At 35.7% G+C, this 25,121-nt stretch overlaps 1 protein-coding gene across 5 annotated transcripts in view; it reads right to left on the bottom strand.

Annotated features, from left to right (window-relative positions):
• Positions 1–1,042: 1,042 nt before the first annotated feature.
• Gel (Gelsolin) overlaps positions 1,043–25,121 on the bottom strand; it is a 186,569-nt gene continuing 162,490 nt past the window's right edge. The window contains exons 19-21 of one of the 5 annotated variants that reach the window (XR_011716933.1): positions 21,474–21,599; positions 6,798–6,867; positions 1,043–2,537 (exon numbers count right to left, since the gene is read on the bottom strand). Coding sequence is in view for 4 of the 5 variants with exons in the window: in XM_071695546.1 (XP_071551647.1) it covers positions 12,428–12,583; positions 21,474–21,599 (282 nt within the window). In the remaining variant the exon portion in view is untranslated. Of the gene's footprint in view, positions 2,538–6,797; positions 6,868–12,420; positions 12,584–13,150; positions 13,202–21,473; positions 21,600–25,121 lie in introns of all 5 variants that reach the window. The other 4 variants (XM_071695548.1, XM_071695546.1, XM_071695549.1 and 1 more) reach the window with 4 other exon arrangements.

Raw genomic sequence — 25,121 nt, 5'->3', positions numbered from 1 at the left:
CAATTCCCTTGATCTTGATGCTACCTTGCTGATGCAGTAAATGGTGAACATGTATGAAAAAAAAAGAGTATGTTGAGCAGTCATTGATTTTTGCACTAAGTTTAGAAGGGTATAAAAGAACACTAGCTGTTATGAGAACCTAACTATAGAACACCCTGCTACAGCCGTTGGATCCTTCTGTTTCTCCTTCCCACACCACATCAAGTCAGCCTTCACACCATCCTTATCCCTGCTCCTTAGCTTTTTTCTCTTATTTGTATCCTACCACCCACACCTTTTCTCTTCTTTCACTTTCCCATCCTTTCTGTCTTCCTCATACTCTTTATACCTTCCTCCTTGTTCACCTTTTCTCACTTGTTGTTCTTCCTATGTATCACTCTTGTTTACAAAATTCCTTCTTTCTGTTTTATTCCCTGCTTCCTTGGTCTGTATTCCTCTTTGCTATCTCCCTATTGCATTGCTCTCTATAATGTTCCTCCTTGATTATCTCCACACCCACTTAAAATTGCTCTTACCATTTTCCATAAGCTTCTTTCCCACATAACCTTAAACTTATAATTCACAACCCCACTTTCTGTTCCCATTCTACCTTACCCCATTTATGTAAATTACATATATGCTAATGTTTTGATAAAGCTTGACAGGAAAACATATTCATTTGAATAAAGGCTTTTCCTCTGCATATATGAATCTAAACTACCTAACTCCTGCCTTTACATAAAACCCATGAACCCTTTATAGTCAGCATGAAGAGTAACATCTATGATAGCAGTCAGGAGAGTCTGAGCTGTAGCAGCTATGAACCTCAAAACCTTAAGGCATATGGACTCTGGGGTTCAAATTCCCACCTTTGTAGTTAGAGGATACAGATTTGTCATGCAACTTTTGTTTGTGACTACCAACAGTGTAAGAAACAAGGTCATGTATAAACCTTACTTCCTTCTATGAATTTTGTTCTCATGTTTTTGGCGTAAAAATGTTGTCCCCTGCCTTCATCATCTACACAAAGAAAGAACTTTAATAAGGTTCAAAAAATCTATGGTATATTTTTAATTTTATTTTGTGCAAATAAAAGATATTTAGTTAGAGACAATACTCGAGTGACTAGAAAGATTAAGTACTGAAGAAATAAACACACGAGATCTGCATATTATATGAAATTTAGAATGATGACAAGTGGCTAAGTTTGAGTGCATAACCTTTTTCTTATACCCACTGGAAACTTGTGTGCAAGTTGTGTACCAGCATGTAAATTTTCTTTTACAGTCTAAGAAAATGGAAGTCCTCCAATCTGAGATTATAATTATCACTAATGGAAGCCTGTACTCCTACATGATTCACACTATTGTAGCCCAGTCAAACCTCATCTTATCCTAATTTGAAAAGTGAAAGATGAGAAAGAGATATAGATCTAGAAATAATACATGCAGACTTATGATTTTAGGACAGATAGGAAAATAAAATATGGTAGAAACCCATGATTACTTTATGAAAAGTATCAAGATCGTTTTGAGAATATAAATGCCAATATCATTATAAAAATTTTCACATTACTAGTTACTATCAGGGAATGATAAAGGCATGACCAGGGCAAGTAAAGTATCGACAGAACTAAATAATTATGACACTTTAAAGATCTACTTTACAATGTAGTTTTAAATGTGCTATGAAATTCTAAGAGTATACTGGCTGTTCTCTGTGCAGTGGAATTAAATGCAACATCCTAGGAAAATGTAAATGCAAAAACTATTTTATTATAAATTAGTAAAGACTAAAATATTCAATTAGATATATAAATGTATATGAATATAATCATGCACGTATCTGAAGGCTAAATCCACTGTAATCAAAATATTTTGTGTATATCATTACCCTCAAACTGCACTGCACTCTAAATGATATCTCCTGTGAATCTGAGAACATTCTGTGGTATCTGATATAATACTAAGCTGGCAAGAGTTACAAAGGCATACCTTAATATAAAATTTAGGGTATATTTTTTGAGTGGACACTTAAGGCACTATTACTTGAAGTCTACGAGTTCCAGTAACCTTAATCAGCAATAAGCATCAAGCACCATTAAACCAATACCTCTAATCTTTGTTTTCAATATGTTTTGCCATACAAGGAGGCACTGTAGTGACTTTATCTATCTGTGGCTCTAAATTCTAAAGAATTTTCCTTAAAAATGTTAATGATATAATACAATCACAAACAAAGAAAATAGCAAAAAAGCTAACTGAAGTTGACAAAACATAGTTGTGCTGCTTTAATCTATCACCACATCAATGATTTTCATTAAACATGTATGTAATTTTCATGTCAGAAACTGAAATGTTTTTTCAATGTCAATATATGAAAGTGTCAAAAAATTGTTTATTTAAATTCTAATACACATGGAAATTTAGTCCTTTCCTCTAACATGCTCTTCATTATGTAAGACTTTTTCTTTTCCATTATCAGAACACCAGCCATCACTCCATAGCAGCATTCGTCTCAGCCAACTGTGCCTTCAGATCATCATAGTTAGGCAGCTCCTGCAGCAGAAAGATAAAATGAACAAACGGCTCGAAGGTGCAACAATTATTATCTACTTAATGCTTGGAAAAGATTTTTTATTAAAAAAGGTATGTCACATGTATTTATAATGTCAAAGGTGTTCATTCTACAACAGTTCATAAATATTTCTCATGGTATAGGCAATCTAAATACTGATTTTAACTGTTTAGCAATTAACAACAAGCAACCTTAAATATCAATATTTTCCAAGCACTATAAATGTCTGCTGAGACATCTCTAGTATTGCAAAATTTAATGCCATCTTTATAAATCAAATGCAATATGCTAATTATGAAATGACTATTGCAACAGCATTCTACGTTAATTCATAAAGCAACCAATGTACTTCAAAAGTTTACCACCACTACTATGCAACAAATATCTATAATCATAAAAATAACAAGGAAGAAAATGGTGCACCTTAACTTAGAAACAACCAAATATGCTAGCAAAAGCAACAAAACAAGCAAAATTACCTAACTTTCGCTACAGGTTAATTCCATACCAGCCAACTTTCTACACAAAGCATATCTTAACTAAAGTGCAGAAAAAAAGAAAATGAAAGAAAGTGATGTAGAGGGACGAAATGAAAATCCTGTACTAAAACCCTCAATACATTATGATGAATAGCTAGCTTAGACCCTAAAATTAAGCAGTTAACAACTAGGACCATCATACTAATTGGTGGGTCAAGTTTACTGAAAGTCAATATATCTCTAAACTAAAAAGAGCCCGACTTTCATTACTATTTATCAGTGTCCCTATTATCAAAAGGATTCCCAGTTACCTAATAAACAGTTAATTAATCCAATGCAATATAAAATAAAATGGATTAATTTTTTCCGATAACTAATACCAAACATATATGTTCACAATGGTATTTTTTCGTTTTAACTATACATTTTCCAACTTTGGTTTAAAGATTCAATAGCTTGCAAAAACATAACCATGAATATTATAACAAACCAAATCTGGACTATTGAAATAAAGAGTTACTGACAATAAGCACATGAATAACAAGACATACTGGATCCTTAATCAATATCCTATATTCACAACATGGTAATGATGGATCAGAAGTGGGCAGTATCACTCAGAGTCCCTGGTTTTAGTAATTCCATCCTCAAGTGACAGACAAGGAACCCTGTTAGATAATATATACAACCAAAATAATATACTCTGCTGTTATTACTTTAATTTTATCTAACTGCACTTTAAATGTTTGAAGAAGATTCTTCATGCACCATCATTCTTTGATCATGAGAAATGGGAGATGAAAACTGATAAATTGACTGTAGAAACTGCTTTCCCTTAGTAAAATAACTGGTATCTTCCTGGATAAATATCAAAAATTAACCCATCCTACTAAGTGGCAAATGCAAGAATAACTTTTAAGCATAAAGCATTGCATCTCTACTTATACTCTACCCTCATTAATAGATCTGCAACACAGAGGTGCAAATGAATTCAAGCAGCCCACTACTTAAAATGACTTCCTTTGAAGCTGAAATTTCATGTTCATTCAAATATTTTGAATCCAGTCTATTTACAAAATATATGGAGCAATTTCCATTATTATTATTACACATGACCTAAGGCCCCATTCTGTAGGATTCCCGCAGCTTCAAGGCTGTGCTAAAATCATAAGAAAGGACAGAATGGACTCCTTTGGAGCATGGTTTTCCTCAGCAAGACTGCAGTCCCTTTTTTGAACAGATAAGGATCCATCCTCCCTGAAAGTAATTTTTCAATCAGTGTAACCACAAGCATCTGGAGTTCAGTAAAACTGCCATTCCCTTCAGAAAGTGTCACTTATGAAAGCAGATATAAGCATTTTTTTTTTTTTCAGTAAACTGTACATCTATAAGAACTCCAATATCTTTGTATTCCCCTTATTTATGGTTTATAACCATCTGTGTCTGTAAAAGATACTGACTGAAAAATAAAAGATTTAAGATCCAGACTGTACGAACCATAAATAATTATTATCCTCACAGCTGGTCCTAATTAAACAAAAACCATTAATTGAACATTATTCTACTTCAATGAAGAAAAGGCAACATATGCATAATTAGAAACTGTAAAAAAAATCAAATGAACCAACTATTAAGACATTAGAGTTACACAAGTAGAAGAAAAAAGGAAATCTTCAACAAAATATCCAAAGTGATACTGGCCCCAGGAAGCAAATGCTGACTCCCTCTTATCCACCAAGTTCAACTGAAGCCAAGAATACTAACATGGTATTGTATATGCAAAGCTGCATGTCAAAGCTCCCTTATTCCAATCCTGCATGATTCATTCAATCCATACTAACATAATTTATCCTATTTCTCTCTAACACAAGTATAAGTCTCTATGATTTCTCCTTGAAATGGGAGCTATGTTTTGTATGCATGAACAAAAGAAATAACTTCAGCATGAACAAAGCTTGATTCCTGGTGCCCACTACATCTATCAGCCATGTGGTTCTGTCATGTGTTGCAATAAGGGCATAGTCAGTGACTAAGCTGTTACAATTTTCCAATGTTGTACAGAGTTACTGAAGAAGTAATTTCCAACCTAACTCTTTTGACAATTTATATCTTTATTGTCCTAAGCTGTGAGAAAATGTAAAGAGTTCCGTTCCATTCCATTCAATGAATTCCTAAATACTCTTCCTTCAGTCATATATAAAGTAATGCCTGTAAACTCTATGTGATAACATCTACATTATCTCTACAGTCAGCTAAAGTGCATTCTTGTGAGGTGAGACTGGAAATACACAGGACTTGAGAAGGTTTAATGCATGTTGTGTGGCAGGAGTGATATTCTAGTCTTAGGAATGCTGTATCACAGGAATATTCTGAAATGAACAACAACAATTCATAAATGTCTGCTTTTCAAATTTGAAAAACACTTTGGATCAAACACAGTTAAAGAACAGGATTCTATGACATGGCCTGTTCCAGCTTCACTGAAGAAGCTATCTCTTCAACTGGTAAATCTAAACAGCAAGCACTATTTTAATTCAGAGCCTACATAATAATTCTTCACTTTTAGATCAAACATATGACTGGAGGATACCAGAATTAGAAGCAGTAATGAAAAATCAGATACACTAAGATGGTCAACTGTGATGATAAATCAAACCCTGAAGAAATGGGAAAATACAAAGAGAAATGACAGAGAAAGCAAAGCACATTCTAATTAAGCATTAGTATCACAAACCACATGCAGGATATACAGTGTATCCTCCCAGACCTAGACACACAGACTTATGGATCCTCCAAAATCCATAAAGTTTCTAATCCTTCCAGTTTCTGGGTTTATTCCAAGTTACAGGAGTAACAAAAGATATAATTCCAGGTTGTGGACACTGCTCAATTGGTGCAATTAACCCTTTCACTGTGGTTGGAGCATATATGCCATACATAGTTATTTATTTTTTGTTCATTGTGGCTGAGGCATACATGCCTTGGTAATTTTTTCTGCTCACTGCAGCTGGGGCACATATATACAGCCAGTGATGCTTGTAACAGCATCCCATGCATTGTTTCCAAACACTATAGCCTAAAGTGTTTCCATACACTGGTCAGATGTCATGGAACCCTGTAAGAGATCTGCTCTCAAACATTATGTAACAAATTTTGAAGCTATGTCACTCTTACAAGATAACAGATATTACTGATAAAACCATTAGTAATAATATTCTTTTGTGAGACTCCCAAAAATACCACGTCACTATGTATGCCTTAAAATACTCCTGAACTATCTTATATGCCCAGCAGCAGAGCAGAATAAGTTAAGAGTGCACAGCACACAAAGAATATCTTATCAGGTTGAGTTGTTCAACATTTTATTAAGAAAATCATGTTTCAGTTCATCATAATGCCAAAATATGTTCTTCATATCTCAATATCCTACACACACTGTGTGCCTTGGGTATTAAGCCAGCTGCAGTGAAAGGGTTAATTTCTCCTAAAGCCCAAAATACATTCCAAACTCAGACCAAACAGGCTTAGGAGGGTATGGTCACATCTGGAACAAGAGGGAATTTCTTTTCAAATCTGGAGAATGTCTCAGCCCTAGTGCCCTTGCACCTCAATCAATCCAGATGTGGAAGGGTACACTGTGTATTTAAGTTCAGGAAAAAACAAACATTTGCTACTGTCAACTGAAAGAAAATAATATAGGTTTAAACATACATGCTTTGTTTTTAGGATACACATTTGCTCCCAAAATGATAAATGCCTTACAGCTAATGTATTTCTTGTGTTGTTCCAACTTGTCTAGGATGACACACCAAACTCTTCCTCAATGTCTTTCCTAAAAATCACTAGTCTTTATTATTTCAACTCTTATTTTCTTTTGATTTTTACAATTTAATCTGCTTAGATAACAAATCCATCCTGATAATCTATTCTCTTATGATCTACCATTCTTTTCTGAGATGTGCTTCAACTCGCTTATCAATATGATTTATCTATTTTTATTCTTTAAGTTATTATAGTTAACCACCATCTCCTACATCAGCGAGGTAGAGCAAGGAAACTGAAGAGGAATGGCCCAACCCATCCACATACACATGTATATACAGAAATGCCCACATATGCACATATACATACATATTATGTAAGTATACATGTATATTATTATTTACCTGGCTCAATTTCTTAATGTTTTATAATCATATGAAAATTACATATAACCCTTTGGCTATGGACTTAATTTTCCAGCTTCATTTCCAGGGAAAATGAAGTCTTTAGTAAAACATGAAGATACTAACTGGTTCTTTTTTTATCATTCTTTTCTACCAAGGCATAGCCATAAAGTTTCCACTTCCGACTTTAATTTTTCGTGAAAATAATATCCAATAGCAGGGAAAAATGAAATGATGAAAAATGAAAAAGTATTTTTGATCTGATGCCTGCATAATATCATAAACTTAAAATACAACACATTTCTTGCTCCTTTATAATGATAAAATTATTGCAAGGGCCATAAAAGTAAATAAAGTGTTGGATTTTAAGGGAAACTTGTGTATCCTCACATTGCTAGCTCATCAAAAACATTGTATATCATCATCACATATCTTTGCATTTTTTTTTACACTTGATCATTGTTTCCCACATTAGCAAGGTAGCGATATCTTTACGTGTGCATTATAATACATAAGACACACTTATAACAATGAATGAACTGTAATGAATTAAAAAAATTAAAGTAGCTCTGCTCCATTCAACCAACTTATGAGCACTTATCAAAGGTCAAGATATACTATGTAAGTTATATTATGTATCGTAATGCACAAATAAAGACTTTCCTTTTATTTTTCATACACGTTCACCATTTTCCACATTTGCTAGGTAATGCCAGGAACAGACAGAGAAATGGCCTAATTTTGCAAGTGTATGAAGCTATTTCTTCATCTGTTCCAGGAGCTCTAATGCTAATGTAGGATATGGCAAACATGTACGGAAATCTTTTTGCAGTATATACATAGCATACATTCACACAGCATATTTTGACATTATAATGCGTTGCTTCACAAATAATTTAGAGTAGAAACAAGGAAATTAATTATAAACAACGTATGAATTGCTGTGTGGGTTGTGATGGCAGCATCAACTGGTGAAAGAGTCCTTACTTTGGTTGGGAATTTTGACGGGACATTAGTGATGTCAAAATGACATTCAAACCTTACCTAAATTACTGTTTAAACTAATGTTAAAAAAGAACTTTTAAATAAATCTGTATAAGGGTGGCATAAATTGGTTAATTAGTCACTTTTGAGTCTGGGAGGTTTAAATTCGAGTATGAGTAGAAAGGAAACCTATCTAGGTTCCCAAGCCCATTTTCTGACTGGGGGTATGTAAGCCAGTTGCATAGCTGTTCAAGGTTCCTGAGCCAATTTCCTAATCAGGGAAGTGTCAACCAAACAAACAGGCTGTTCAAACTGGTTTTTTTTTATATAATGTTGACTTTCATCACTTTTAACTGTAATCTATAATGATCTGTACACTGACTTGAACCAATTGTCATAGCCAAAGGGTTAAATTCACTTCCACCATTTCATACCAATCCTAACATTCATGATGTATTATATGACCAGTATCTATTAACCTAAGGAAATGAATGAACAAAGCATGTTTGTTTGACCCAGAAATGTTTAAATTCTTTTTTTTTTCCCTAATGTGCACTTTAGAATTATTTAGTCCTAATGCAGAGCCTAAGAGATAACCACCAGTGACTAAATAAACATACATTGCAGCTACTCATTAACTACTGTTATCTCTAGATTAAATATCAACTTACAACAACACATTCCAATATTACATCCAATCATATCTATCAGAACTCACTGTTTGGTTCATCTTTGTAGGGTACCTTTTGTTCAGTTTATGTCTAGAATAGTATTATCTATAATTAGTAAATATTAGTTGGAAAATAATTACTCTTTTCAAATATGTTTCAACCAGAGCCAGCATTAGTGAGGCTAGAGATGAGGAGTGACCCAAAGGCACTGTCATGTTTATGAAGTTTTGCCACAAGTTTAACACAGTATTTGCTTATCATGAGTTGTTGCTGTAAGCCACAGTATGGATGCTTCATTGTGTTTTCTCTTATAGCTAATATCTGATGATAACAGCACAAATAAAATCTTAATTGGAAATTTAATTGGAAAAAAGTCAACTGTCTTCTTTTAAATTCTCCCCTTAACAGGTAACTCTTACAATTAATTTTGTAATTATAATATATGCTCTACTAGTTTGTTGAAGATTAATTCTGAACAATAAAAAAGACCTTATGTCAAACCATCAATATAATCTTTTACAGAATTCAGTCTACATAACTAGCATTATAAGAGAAAAGTAAGTAAAGTTTACATAAACGAATATAATTTCCCCCAAATATAGAAATCTGATTTAGAGCAACAATGAGCCAGCACCTATCCATTTAATCATTGTTGTTTATTAAAGCCAATTTGTGGCACTGATTGTTAGCATGTAACTTGCCATGTCATTACTTGGATATATAGAGAATAGTAAAGATCTTAAAGCAACAACTAGATCAAATTTGTCTATATAATCTACCTTTAACTTCATTCCCACTATATGAAATAAGTGCATACAGGCTCTTGAATCAGTGTTACACATCCTAAACCTATTTCCAGTATGCTAAAGGGAATAAGGGCCTTCACACTTACTTAAGCAGTTATAACATTTAATTTTCACACTAAAATGATTTGTTAAATTACTAACCTCACCATTCACACCTCTAACTTAACATCTTAAATAAATCAATAGTACATAGTAAAAAATCATTTCCCTAGTACTCTAATCTGAAACACTTCTATTCCTACAATGTTAGTTCATTACATCTGTTTATCTGTTTTGCAGTTCATCTCTTTCTCTTGGGCAGTCAACTCTTTTTCAATATATCTTGATCAACCTATCATCCTTCGAGGCCATACAAACTTACAAGGACTTTCATTCATATAGTTTTCGAGTAATTTCTTAACACCATTTTTATTTTTTTTGTAGTGACCAACATGGCACATGCAAACATGTCCCAATAAAAGCAATCTAAGATGAAAAGAGTAAGAAAAAGAAATTAATCAGGACTCCACAACCCTATGTAGAGTTTTAAAGAGGCAGAGGCAACATGAAGAGGGAAAGGCAGAATTCCACAACTTTGCAATGCGACAAAAGAAAAAGACATCATCATGGTCATTCTATGAAAAGTAGCAACCAGGTGAATGCTACGGGTCTAAGCTTTGGCGAAAGACTTACATGCATAAAATATTACCTGTGCAATATAGAGAGAGCAGCATATCATAAGAGGAGAGAAAGGGAATGTTATAAAAGAGAGATTGGTAAAGAATATACAAGACAGAAAGCTTCTGATTCTAACTTGCTAATAGGATGATGGCCAAAGAACCACCCCAGATATGCAAACAGTACTCCATACTATAAAAGAAACATAGATATGGAATAGCTGCTCTTAAGAAAAATAATTATGGCACCTACGTAGCAACCCAAGCTTTTGGTAAGCATACTTGGTGGTGATGATTACATGGGATTCCCAGAATTGAGTGGAGGATATGGTTATGCCCTACATGATTTTTTCCAGGGTTGAACTGTGTTTTTTATCTTGAACAAAGGAAATGAATGACAGAGATAGAAGGAAAATTGTAATCTAGAACGACTGAAATTAATCAGGTTATTGGTTCCCCATTCTGAGATTTGGCACAGGACTGAACTGAAAAGAGATGTGTTCAGTGTCAAAAAAAAGAATGAGTATTAAAATGGGGAGGGGAAGGCAAACTGAGTTAAAGCTTAAATTGGAATAATCAGGGAAGGAGTCTATATGGTCAGAGGTTGATAAGAGATCACTTATGGAGAGAGAAAAAAAAAAGAATGAGCAATAAGATGGAACCCTGAAGAACACCACTGTTGACAGAATAAGAGAGGGTAGTCACACTGTCTGCAACTACAGCAATGGAACAGGTGGAGAGGAAGCTATGCATAAGGGAACTGAAAGAAGAAGGAGAAGAAGAAAAAAAAATGTTAGTTTAGAAATATTTATGCCAAATCCTGCCAAAGGCTTTAAAGATGTCAAGGGCCACGATGAAAGTTTCACCAAAATTCTTGAAAAAGTAGGACCAGACGTGAGTTACATCTACTGCCGCAAAAGCTGTGGAATTCTAAGAGCCTGAGAAAGTGAGATTTGCAGAGAGTTTCAAATACTTTGGAGACAAAAGATGTAAAAGCAATATGCCAATAGTTGAAAGTTAGATTGGTCTTAATCCTTTACTTGATATGTTCTTATTCTGACTATGCTATTTCAAGGTGTTCCTTTATTATTCCCTTACATTTCACCTATCTGGAACTAGGAAAACCTTGGTATCACATGTACACATCAGAAACAACTAATCCATCATGCAAGATTCTTGCAAACTTGTGCATTGGATTCTATCCAGTCATCAGAGTTTCCAGTGCACTTCAATTTTTTCTTTCTTGCACAACCATACTCTCAGCTTCCATTTCTCCCATTCCTATTATTTACTAACCTTCAGTCTAATATGACTAAACTCTTTAAAAACATTTAATACTCCATTTCCCCATCTCTTTTGAAGAAATGTACCTTTCTCTTACTCAGATCACTTTCAACATCCCATTCCTACATTTTGAATCTAAGTAACCTATCATTATATGTAACCCTTCATTATATTCAATAAGTAACCTACCATTCTTTTTAACCCTTTCTTATATTCAATAAGTAGCCTACCATTCTATGTAACCCTTCCATACATTCAACTAATAAAAGGGCATCTACATAAATGTGGTAGCATCCATTCACCAGTACACTACAATAAACCCTCTTCAATATCCCCTCACTTCTGGATTATATCTTTTCATTATAGAGATTTTACATTCTAATTAATACAGCTATCAAGGTTAATGATCCTCCATACTTGTTAATTATAAATGTTCTGGACCTTCACTTGTCACAAGTTATCAAGTTCTGAACCCGTCATTTACAGATTATTAGTTCTGAATTCTTAGAACTCAAGAATGACCAACGTTATGGACCAGTTAGCAAGAATTATTTCAGTTCTGTTCCCTTAATAATGATGATTTATCAAGGTTTTGGATTTTCAGTAATGAAGATACTGAGATACTTAATCTGCAAGTTCCTCTAATTTCATATGAATGGCACATAGCATATCACAACACAATTGCAAAATACTGTACACATAATTTAGGCAAGTGGCTTCTCAAACATGACTTTAGTGTTGCACTGCAATTAGGAGGGAAGCTATAAATGTATCAAAGGGGTTAGTATGCCTGAGGCTCCTCGGCTGATCTGGCTTACTTCACGCTCATTGGCAACAGCAACAATTGGAAGTCTTTTTCTTTTCAGGGTCTTCTTTATCTTTGGGGAGCTGATCTTTAGCTACCTTTTCAGATTCTTCCTTAGCACTAGGGAGTTTAGTTTTTTCAATCATTTGAGACTTCACATCACATCTGGGAAGTTGCTGCAACAACCGCCAGGTTAGTTATCACAATCTAGTAAACTTAATGAATCAAATACACTAATGGGGAATGGTTCATTGTGAGTTGTAATTTCCCTAAAACTACGCTGATGTTCTGGGATGTAATTGGACGCGAGTACAATTTATACTCCATAAAATGAAAAATTTTGGTACATGAAGATGCACTCTGAGGGCATCAGGGGAAATTCTTTAGGGGTGCCCTCTCTAATCTGCCAAAGATCCTTTAGTGTAACTGCATAATCTGGTGGTCTCAGCTAACATAGGCATGCTAAACCAAAAGCATGGCTATACTTGTTTCATACAGTATACCTGTCATGAATTTATATCAAAGGCTGGCAATATTGAGAAGATAGCTCCACCATTTACAATTCTGTTATCCTGATTCCCATTCCAATATGGAATAAAGATAACCACATCTTGTCCAATATCATCCTGGAACATTACCACTCTCTACGTCTGCCCCCAGCCTAACTGCAGCAGAGTATTTGCCTTGGGGCAGCATGCACTACAGGCAGAGCAATTTGTAGATTAAGCTACAAGCAATACCACCTATCAAAACACAACGCACATCACAGTACGGCAAGCCGTCTAATCCACCTTCTGCAATGGAAATAAGCAGAAATATTTAGTCTTATTCATAACTGCCATCTGCTTTGCTGAATTATATTTAAAACATAAATGCTGGAATAGGAATTATTGGAAATGTGGTTATCAATTAATTCAACATACAAAGCAGAAGATAAGTATTCATCTGAAGTTAATACTATATATAAAGAGTGAAGCATAAATTCTGCTGAAATTGATGAGAGAGGCAGCATGCTATATCTACATATTTCCATCAACAAAAACCAAATGGAAATACAGTAGACAAATTCACTTATACAGCTTGATTTTCTGCAAATCAAGTGAAGATCCACATGCTCTTTGAAGGAATATCTAAGGAACATGGGAGGGAAGATTAAAGATTATAAAGAAATTTAAAACAAAGGTAATGGCTATACAGAAAAAAATCATATGATCTGTGAGCAACTCTCATTCATATCCATTTAAATAATTAGCTCAGAATTAAATAGTGTTTCCCATACTTAAAGTTTTAAAAAGACAACTAAGAGCAAGAATCCACATACAAATACAGAATTCTTTCTTTTATCACTGATACCATGTTGTGCTTGCAAACATTAAGCATTAGGTGTACAACAGGGACAGCACAAAACTGCCGAGGAATTCTGCTCACAAATGTGCAGTTACTTTCAAATTGTCAACTGAAAAAAAATTAGCCTACTCACACATGCAAGCCACCTGTTAGCAAATTAGGCTTTTGTTAATTTTGTTTTCAATCAGTCAAATAGTATCAAGATTGTGGAGCTGCACAGTTCTATAAACCTTGTAACAAAACTTAACTATAACCTTTTTTTTTATCTTCTCACACACAAATGAATCAAACATACATGATCATGCCATTTATTAAGCAGGGATTCAGATTCCATTTTCACATTTCTGTCATTGTTGCTGGAAAATAGTTACTCCCTTTATCTTAAAAGGTATAGGGGGCCAAAACCCTGCTCAGTTTCAGAGCAGTTCAAATGGATCAACAAGATGCCTGATTCCCCAAGTCGATGTTCACAGATTCAACCAAGTCATGATGATTAATTAAACTTGAAATGTCATATTTCATTCAAATGCAAACAAAGTAAGTTTATAAAATATTGCAACATCAAGACTTCTTAATTACTAGACAAAATAAAGCATCAGTAACATTTTGTAGGTTTATGTATTGAGCAAATCCAGTTCTAGAGGGCAGTGAATGAAAAAAGGATCATATATGTTTTATCTATATTTCAAATACGCCTACCCTAAAAACTGGCCCCCCAATTTACACCATATAAACTATATGACATTCATTCTCAGACTCACAGCCTATTCCTACATATTGTAAAGTTAAGTATAGTCCCAAATATATAAAGGTGTCTGCATCAACCAAAATGCTTAATATTTTCACTTTATACAATCACTCATGAGGTTAGGCTTGCATAGCCACTTACTGCATAGCCACTCACTTTTATTTTTGCAGTCGTACAGCTCTCACACTTTTACTAAATTCATCTTGCCTTTCAACCTTTAACTACAATACACAACCCATCACAAACCTTGTATCTGCCACATGTATAATATGGGAATATCACTAAATAATTTTCATCCAATTGCTTTTCTACTGACAATCACTTTACAAAAATTTTTCTCATCCATTCTTTATAAACTTAATTTTGTATATGTTATCTATCTATACTGTATCTGTATTAAACCACCTGTACATATGGGAATGTTTTAAATGTAAACAGAAAGGATGGAACAAACATTCCACTGGACAGGAATACTGCACAGCCCAAAATTGACATCGTACTATTCCCCTAAGCTCTTGGAGAACCTTCAACTCTTCTCTGCATCACTGTACTCTCAGCTTCTTATTTTCCACTAAAATTCTTCAACTCTACATATCTTACCTCCTTTCTCTATTCAAATTGTCAGTACACTGAAGCCTTCTCCTCTTTTCTATATGAGATTCATGATCTTATCTGTATTTAATCTAAATATCCTCCTCCTCCTATTCCACTCATCATAACTTAGAAATCACCTGAGTTCCTTTTCTAATCCATTTAACATAACAGTAAAAGTTTACTTTCAGTTCCACCACATTCCCTTAGTTATATGAATATGAAATAAACTAACATAGAACAGCTGTGAAACACCCGTAAAACAGTGAACTCTTTCCATCATTTCTGTATTTTTGATTCTTCCATGCACTCTATAAAGAATCATTATTCTTTTTTCTTTTTTTTTTTTTTGCCCCTGTCTCCCGCGTTTGCGAGGTAGCGCAAGGAAACAGATGAAAGAAATGGCCCAACCCACCCCCATACACATGTATATACATACGTCCACACACGCAAATATACATACCTACACAGCTTTCCATGGTCCACCCCAGACGCTTCACATGCCTTGATTCAATCCACTGACAGCACGTCAACCCCGGTATACCACATCGCTCCAATTCACTCTATTCCTTGCCCTCCTTTCACCCTCCTGCATGTTCAGGCCCCGATCACACAAAATCTTTTTCACTCCATCTTTCCACCTCCAATTTGGTCTCCCTCTTCTCCTCATTCCCTCCACCTCCGATACATATATCCTCTTGGTCAATCTTTCCTCACTCATTCTCTCCATGTGCCCAAACCATTTCAAAACACCCTCTTCTGCTCTCTCAACCACGCTCTTTTTATTTCCACACATCTCTCTTACCCTTACGTTACTTACTCGATCAAACCACCTCACACCACACATTGTCCTCAAACATCTCATTTCCAGCACATCCATCCTCCTGCGCACAACTCTATCCATAGCCCACGCCTCGCAACCATACAACATTGTTGGAACCACTATTCCTTCAAACATACCCATTTTTGCTTTCCGAGATAATGTTCTCGACTTCCACACATTCTTCAAGGCTCCAGAATTTTCGCCCCCTCCCCCACCCTATGATCCACTTCCGCTTCCATGGTTCCATCCGCTGCCAGATCCACTCCCAGATATCTAAAACACTTCACTTCCTCCAGTTTTTCTCCATTCAAACTCACCTCCCAATTGACTTGACCCTCAACCCTACTGTACCTAATAACCTTGCTCTTATTCACATTTACTCTTAACTTTCTTCTTTCACACACTTTACCAAACTCAGTCACCAGCTTCTGCAGTTTCTCACATGAATCAGCCACCAGCGCTGTATCATCAGCGAACAACAACTGACTCACTTCCCAAGCTCTCTCATCCACAACACACTTCATACTTGCCCCTCTTTCCAAAACTCTTGCATTCACCTCCCTAACAACCCCATCCATAAACAAATTAAACAACCATGGAGACATCACACACCCCTGCCGCATATTCTTTTCACCATAAGCCATATTTCCATTCATCAATAAGTCATACACTTTCTCTTTTCCCATGTCTTTTCTTATAGCTTACCTATGCATAAACAAATGATCTACAAACCTCTAGCTTCCCAAAATCCTTTGTTCCTTAACACCAAAAATTTTCAATGATCTTTTTTATCAATCAGACATAGTCCACAAAAACTTTCTCAATGATGCTAGAAAGACATTCCTTTGTACTTGTTGTATCATTCCTCTTCCTGTAAACTTTGTTCCATCTGAACAATCACTGCCTTCATCCAATCATTTGAATCACATGCACTTTACAATACCATACTTTCTCTATCGATTAACTATATCTAGCCCTTTACATTTCACCATCTGCATCCCTATGCCATCTATATCTTTCAAGTATTTAACTTTTCTCTACCTTCTTCTTTGAAGTGACTTATTGAATAAAAACTATTTAGCAATTTTCTAAGCTCTAATCCCATTGAATCTACACCCAAAATTCTTATATAATGACTCCTCTTTAACTTTCACACCTTTTTTCATGCAGATCTCTTTGATATCTCCTACACTTATTTAATCCAACTACAACTTAATGTTCTCAAATAATTGTAATACATCCTTTTTCATAAACCCCTGACTGCTCACATTAATGACAACCAAAGCATTCTTCTTTCATCTTACATTGGATGTTCATCATGGACAAAAGTCTGCATCAAGGCTGGGTTTTAATTGAAATATGGAGAGGGTAATGAAAGGTTAAAAGAAGAGTCAAAGGAAAGTATTCAAAAACTTTGGAGCAAGTGAAAAGACCATCTTTTAAAGAGTGCCAGTTCATAGATATTAGTAAGGACAATATCTACACCTTTTACCTTTTCCAAAGGTGTAGGAAAAGAAAAAGTTATGAAAATGACCCACCCTTGAGTTGCTATCAGCTGCACAGTAATCATGTGATGCAGTAAATATCATATGACCTAGCTATCATAGTAGCACAAAAGCAACCCCTTACTGAAATTTTTTTTATCCATTACTCCTGGCCTTTTTCCCCATTTTCCCTTAATGTTCAGCTTGTTTAAAAACTATTCTATTCTTATATCCTATTTCCACCATAAATTTTCTCTTATTAACCCTATCCTACATTATGTTCATTTATGTGGTAGTCTCTATTGACGCTTACCTCCAAATGCCTCTATAGCCTTTGTTTATTTTGTATTATACAAATATCCAGCTTTTCTTATCTTTTCTTATAAGTTTAACTCTACTTCTTCTCTATTTCCTTCATGTTATCATTCTAGTTTATAACCCTCAAAAATCTAAAATAAAGCTAACCAATATTACCATGTATGAAAAGACCTTGTCTAAGAACCTTACAAATCTTGTACCATGCATTTCATTTTTCAGATTCTTTCTTACGATTAACCCTTTTTTTTATACTAGTTTGCCATTTTCCACATTAGTAAGGCAATGCCAAGAAGAGATGGAAAAATGTTCTCCTGTACTCTCTTGCACTCTTTAGCAACCATACTATTCATGTTTGTATACATCTTCAAGCTGAAATTATGTACGAGTATCATGAAAATCTAGTAATGCATGCAACACTCACTCTAAAGATCCAATAGATATCCCCAAATACCTCATCTATCTCTTTCCTATGTATTTATTCATATCAGCCATTACAATGGCTTGTTTCCCTAAATCTACTCCAGCTATTCTCTCTAAAATGCTTCACTGACCTTATACAATATTCCTTTTCTGCATAATGAGTACATTGTCACTACCATTATCTTGATCCTACTTAATCTTGAATATTTTGCTCAGTTTAAATACACATCAGAAACTACAGTGTATGGTTCTCGGAGTCTTTCTGTCCTACAACATGGAGGTCTCATCCCTAAGATTTGTCTTGCAGATGAAAGCACACACTTTAGAAAATAAAAAGCTAATGCATAAATGATCATCTCAACTATTAGCCAATGATACATCATTTTCAAGTTTTGATGACTTCATGCATCAAGTACACTTTATACATAGGTAACTACTTGTTAACTTTGGCCTTGTGAAGTTGCAGCTTTCATAGGTGAAAACACCATACCAGTTGATTTCTTGCTGAAACATACCTGTTTGTTTCAAACTAGCAAACAAATTGATTGACTTTAAAACTTTCATAATCTGAAGTTGTTCATGCACAGAAAGAAGCTTCTGTGTTATGAAACTGAAGTTCTCGGCACAGACACTGACTTTCAAAATTTTGTAATCTGCAGTAGCTCAAGCACAGAAAGAAGTTTCTGTATTATGATACTGATGTTCTAGGCCTAGAATTGAACCAATGACACATATGCCTTACTTGGACTGCTTGTCAACATTCACTGGGTTGAGGAAGCCACTCTTCAAACACTTGAAGTGCTAACAATTGTTCAGGAGGCTATTCAAACAGGGTTAGAAATAAGTAGGGGTGGGGGTATGACCTTCCCAAATTTACATAGGACCCATGGCAATATGCTATCTAAAGTGGTCAAGGGTTGGTCCTATAAAACCCTTTGTAAATATTCGTATGAAACAAGTATATTTTCTACATCTAAAGCTTTCAAATTTCATTTGTAACTTGAGGCACTAAATTTAAAGGAGCTTCGGCAATCTTTACATTTAGGGGAAAGATGAGCAAGCAGGGTTAGCATTAAGTTAGGTTGAGGGGGATGACCCTCCCAAATCTACATGGAACTCATAAGAGGTATTCTGTCAAAAGAGGTCAAGGGTTGGTCCTGTAAAATACCCAGCAAATGTTTATTCTGTCTAAAGAGGTCAAAGGTTGGTCCTGTAAAATCCCCTGCAAATGTTTATATGAAGCATGAAAATTTTCAACACCCAAAGCTTTCAAGTTTCAATTTATTTGTTATTTGTCACAATTTAAAGATGGCTTAAGCTATTTTTACATAAGGCAAAAGATTAGCAATTGCCAAACTTATTCATTTGGAGATAATTTTCTTTCATTTCGGTGAAATTTGATGACAAAAGCTTGGCAACTCTCAGGAGCTTGTCGCCAGCTGGGAAGGGACTTTTGAAATCTATTTCAGTGATACAGTCCACCAAGTTGTGACAAAACTAGCAAGGCACCCCACAGAAAGAAGCGAAAGGTCACAAACAAAACATTTAAAGAAAAATGGGCATCAGGGATGCAAAGTATCACCACCTTCAGTGACAGTAAGAGAGATGAAAAATCATCACTCACTAGTATTAAACTAAGCATCATTTTGAGGCTTGATTGAAGAAATTCACTGACTAACTAAGTGTGATCCCTTAGCAGTGGCTATAGCTTAAAGATCTACAAGCAAAAACCAGACACTTATGGCAATTCAGATTCCCCTCTTGAGTATTCCTTACTAAGCAAAACAAATACAGAAAGTCCTTTTCACATCAGAAATATTCATCTATCTGCACATTTTCAGTCTACTGATGGGGCAAGTAATAAAAAATAGGAGGTCCTTTTTGTGTCTTGCTATGGTTATCAAATTTCCTTGCTGCCAATAAAACAAATATATTTAGAAATCTCAGTTTACCAATCTATTCCTTCCATTGCTGATCATTACGTACCTTTCCATTAAAATAGCCTGAAGCTTAAGTGTCAATTCTGACAAAAGGACTTACATCTTTTATATAAGAAAAACTTAGTATTTTTGTGCTAATTATGACACTGCTTCAGCATTATGTTGCAGCCAAAGCAATCAATGTTTCATAAACATGAAAATACATTCAAATTCATTATAAATATTTCAATCACTGAAAAAGTGTAATGAGCAACTAAAAATCCTGCCCTGATGTATGATGACTTTGCAAAGCTAATACAAAAACTTCAGCCTTCTGTGAAGTTTACCAGATTGAGAGAGAACCCTTAACATGTGTAACACTTATGAATCTTATGCAGTCTGTAAGGTTTGTTAAAGTGCATTACTGAAAAAAGAGAAGCACGCTAGGAGACTTCCTTTAAGTAAACTCAGAAGAATTCCCTTACCTTTAACAAATGGAATGGAAAGAAAAACCATGACGCTCCAAGTAAAAAAAGGAAAAGGAGGAAAAAAAAGGAGAACCTTAAGCATTCAATTTGTAGAAAAAAGATATTGAAATACATCTGCTTATTGCTATCCATATGTTCCTCCATGAGAAATATGATATGCATCCTGAGAGACACATTAAACTGCAAAAGTGGTTGGTTAACTACTGCACAAAAATGTGCAATCACCTGGTGAGATTGGGTTAGTTAACTGATAATTAGCCAATATGTGATACAAAAGGTGTATTTGTTAACAAAGTTCAAAGCTGGTGTCATATATGTGGCCTGGGATAGGAAGTGATTACTGAATTAGGTAGTTCTGATTTCCTATTCCTTCATATGTCTGTCATCAAGATCAGAAAATGAGAAGTGTCCTTAATAATTTTGAATTGGGCATACAGTAATATCTTCTTCAATATCACTTGTAAATCATGTACACAGAACATGCTGTCCTCTCTTCATAATAAAAATTCTTCAGATTCTCTGCCTAAGAGAGAACTCTATAAGCATCAATTTACTCCCTTGACAATAAGAAAGATTTAGGTAAAATTTATGTAAACACTACAGGTTTTCACTACAATCTATTACCTCTGCATTTCACTACAAATAATCTAATTGCTAACAAGAAACTTCACATTAAGTTTTTCCACTACTGAGGATACTTGTTAATGATACTCTATACCCCATGAGTTTTATTCATCATAAGAGGCATAACAAATTCTACTTCCCCATCAAGAAACTACTCTACAGCCAGATACATAAATAATAATTTCACTTAGAATACAGAGAGCAGGTGACATTAAAGGACTGTAAAGAATCTATCACAATGTCTACAGTAAATTTTCTCATCCATTATATCTTTCCAGTGTGACACATTCTTTCTGCCACTCACCTGCCACATGTCTGGGTTCCAAGCAGGGAAGATGCTTGTAAAAGCAGCTGGTTCCTCTCCCTGGTTGATGCGCAGGATCACAGTGGAGTCCAGGGTTCGCTCAGTTGGATCAGTCTTTATGTAATTCTATGATAAAACAGAATATGCATCAAACATTAGGAATTTATGGTTCATTTCTGAACGTTCTGCAACTTGTATATTTTGTTGAATATAAACCTCTGTGTTACCAGACCCCACCTGCTTGAGGTTAAACCATGAATGAAAATTCACCTGTGGAATCTACATTTCTCTTCTAGAAGTAGCAAAGCTATGGGTGATAGGAGTCTTTAGAAAGGTCCTAGGTAACAAGACTTTCACAGAAACTGGTCGTGGGGCAAATAACTATATTCCCTCCAAGAGATATCACACTATGGATCTATAGATAACAGATGCTACTACAGAAATTTCTATTTAACATATGGAAACATGAGACTCTTGTAGCAGGAATTAAGTACATGTATATATTTATCATTCATTTTCATCATACTTGATCACCGTTTCCTGTGTCAGTGAGGTGGTGCCAAGAAACAGGAAGAAAAACCCATCCACTCATGTACACACATACACATACAAGCATATATATATATATATATATATATATATATATATATATATATATATATATATATATATATATATATATATATATATATATACATATATGAGAGTTGGGGTGAGAGAGTATCATTAAATTTTAGGGAGAATAAAAAGATGTTCTGGAAGGAGGTAAATAAAGTGCGTAAGACAAGAGAGCAAATGGGAACTTCAGTGAAGGGCGCAAATGGGGAGGTGATAACAAGTAGTGGTGATGTGAGAAGGAGATGGAGTGAGTATTTTGAAGGTTTGTTGAATGTGTTTGATGATAGAGTGGCAGATATAGGGTGTTTTGGTCGAGGTGGTGTGCAAAGTGCGAGGGTTAGGGAAAATGAGTTGGTAAACAGAGAAGAGGTAGTAAAAGCTTTGCGGAAGATGAAAGCCGGCAAGGCAGCAGGTTTGGATGGTATTGCAGTGGAATTTATTAAAAAAGGGGGTGACTGTATTGTTGACTGGTTGGTAAGGTTATTTAATGTATGTATGACTCGTGGTGAGGTGCCTGAGGATTGGCAGAATGCGTGCATAGTGCCATTGTATAAAGGCAAAGGGGATAAGAGTGAGTGCTCAAATTACAGAGGTATAAGTTTGTTGAGTATTCCTGGCAAATTATATGGGAGGGTATTGATTGAGAGGGTGAAGGCATGTACAGAGCATCAGATTGGGGAAGAGCAGTGTGGTTTCAGAAGTGGTAGAGGATGTGTGGATCAGGTGTTTGCTTTGAAGAATGTATGTGAGAAATACTTAGAAAAGCAAATGGATTTGTATGTAGCATTTATGGATCTGGAGAAGGCATATGATAGAGTTGATAGAGATGCTCTGTGGAAGGTATTAAGAATATATGGTGTGGGAGGCAAGTTGTTAGAAGCAGTGAAAAGTTTTTATCAAGGATGTAAGGCATGTGTACGTGTAGGAAGAGAGGAAAGTGATTGGTTCTCAGTGAATGTAGGTTTGCGGCAGGGGTGTGTGATGTCTCCATGGTTGTTTGATTTGTTTATGGATGGGGTTGTTAGGGAGGTGAATGCAAGAGTTTTGGAAAGAGGGGCAAGTATGAAGTCTGTTGGGGATGAGAGAGCTTGGGAAGTGAGTCAGTTGTTGTTCGCTGATGATACAGCGCTGGTGGCTGATTCATGTGAGAAACTGCAGAAGCTGGTGACTGAGTTTGGTAAAGTGTGTGAAAGAAGAAAGTTAAGAGTAAATGTGAATAAGAGCAAGGTTATTAGGTACAGTAGGGTTGAGGGTCAAGTCAATTGGGAGGTGAGTTTGAATGGAGAAAAACTGGAGGAAGTGAAGTGTTTTAGATATCTGGGAGTGGATCTGGCAGCGGATGGAACCATGGAAGCGGAAGTGGATCATAGGGTGGGGGAGGGGGCGAAAATTCTGGGAGCCTTGAAGAATGTGTGGAAGTCGAGAACATTATCTCGGAAAGCAAAAATGAGTATGTTTGAAGGAATAGTGGTTCCAACAATGTTGTATGGTTGCGAGACGTGGGCTATGGATACAGTTGTGCGCAGGAGGATGGATGTGCTGGAAATGAGATGTTTGAGGACAATGTGTGGTGTGAGGTGGTTCGATCGAGTAAGTAACGTAAGGGTAAGAGAGATGTGTGGAAATAAAAAGAGCGTGGTTGAGAGAGCAGAAGAGGGTGTTTTGAAATGGTTTGGGCACATGGAGAGAATGAGTGAGGAAAGATTGACCATGAGGATATATGTGTCGGAGGTGGAGGGAACGAGGAGAAGAGGGAGACCAAATTGGAGGTGGAAAGATGGAGTGAAAAAGATTTTGTGTGATCGCGGCCTGAACATGCAGGAGGGTGAAAGGAGGGCAAATAATAGAGTGAATTGGAGCGATGTGGTATACCGGGGTTGACGTGCTGTCAGTGGATTGAATCGGGGCATGTGAAGCGTCTGGGGTAAACCATGGAAAGCTGTGTAGGTATGTATATTTTGCGTGTGTGGACGTATGTATATACATGTGTATGGGGGTGGGTTGGGCCATTTCTTTCGTCTGTTTCCTTGCACTACCTCGCAAATGCGGGAGACAGCGACAAAGCAAAAAAAAAAAAAAAAAAAAAAAAAATATATATATATATATATATATATATATATATATATATATATCCCTGGGGATAGGGGAGAAAGAATACTTCCCACATATTCCCTGCGAGTTGTAGAAGGCGACTAAAAGGGAAGGGAGCGGGGGGCTGGAAATCCTCCCCTCTTGTTTTTTTTTAATTTTCCAAAAGAAGGAACAGAGAAGGGGGCCAGGTGAGGATGTTCCCTCAAAGGCCCAGTCCTCTGTTCTTAATGCTACCTCGCTATCGCGGGAAATGGCAAATAGTATGAAAGAAAAGATATATATATTTATATATATATATATATATATATATATATATATATATATATATATATATATATATATATATGTTGAGTATTCCTGGTAAATTATATGGGAGGGTATTGATTGAGAGGGTGAAGGCATGTACAGAGCATCAGATTGGGGAAGAGCAGTGTGGTTTCAGAAGTGGTAGAGGATGTGTGGATCAGGTGTTTGCTTTGAAGAATGTATGTGAGAAATACTTAGAAAAGCAAATGGATGTGTATGTAGCATTTATGGATCTGGAGAAGGCATATGATAGAGTTGATAGAGATGCTCTGTGGAAGGTATTAAGAATATATGGTGTGGGAGGCAAGCTGTTAGAAGCAGTGAAAAGTTTTTATCGAGGATGTAAGGCATGTGTACGTGTAGGAAGAGAGGAAAGTGATTGGTTCTCAGTGAATGTAGGTTTGCGGCAGGGGTGTGTGATGTCTCCATGGTTGTTTAATTTGTTTATGGATGGGGTTGTTAGGGAGGTAAATGCAAGAGTTTTGGAAAGAGGGGCAAGTATGAAGTCTGTTGGGGATGAGAGAGCTTGGGAAGTGAGTCAGTTGTTGTTCGCTGATGATACAGCGCTGGTGGCGGATTCATGTGAGAAACTGTAGAAGCTGGTGACGGAGTTTGGTAAAGTGTGTGGAAGAA

Source organism: Panulirus ornatus, chromosome 58, assembly GCF_036320965.1.
Source record: "Panulirus ornatus isolate Po-2019 chromosome 58, ASM3632096v1, whole genome shotgun sequence".
Lineage (NCBI taxonomy): Eukaryota > Metazoa > Arthropoda > Malacostraca > Decapoda > Palinuridae > Panulirus > Panulirus ornatus.
The sequence above is the reverse complement of the archived record's forward strand: the minus strand, read 5'-3'. Positions and strand labels throughout refer to the sequence as shown.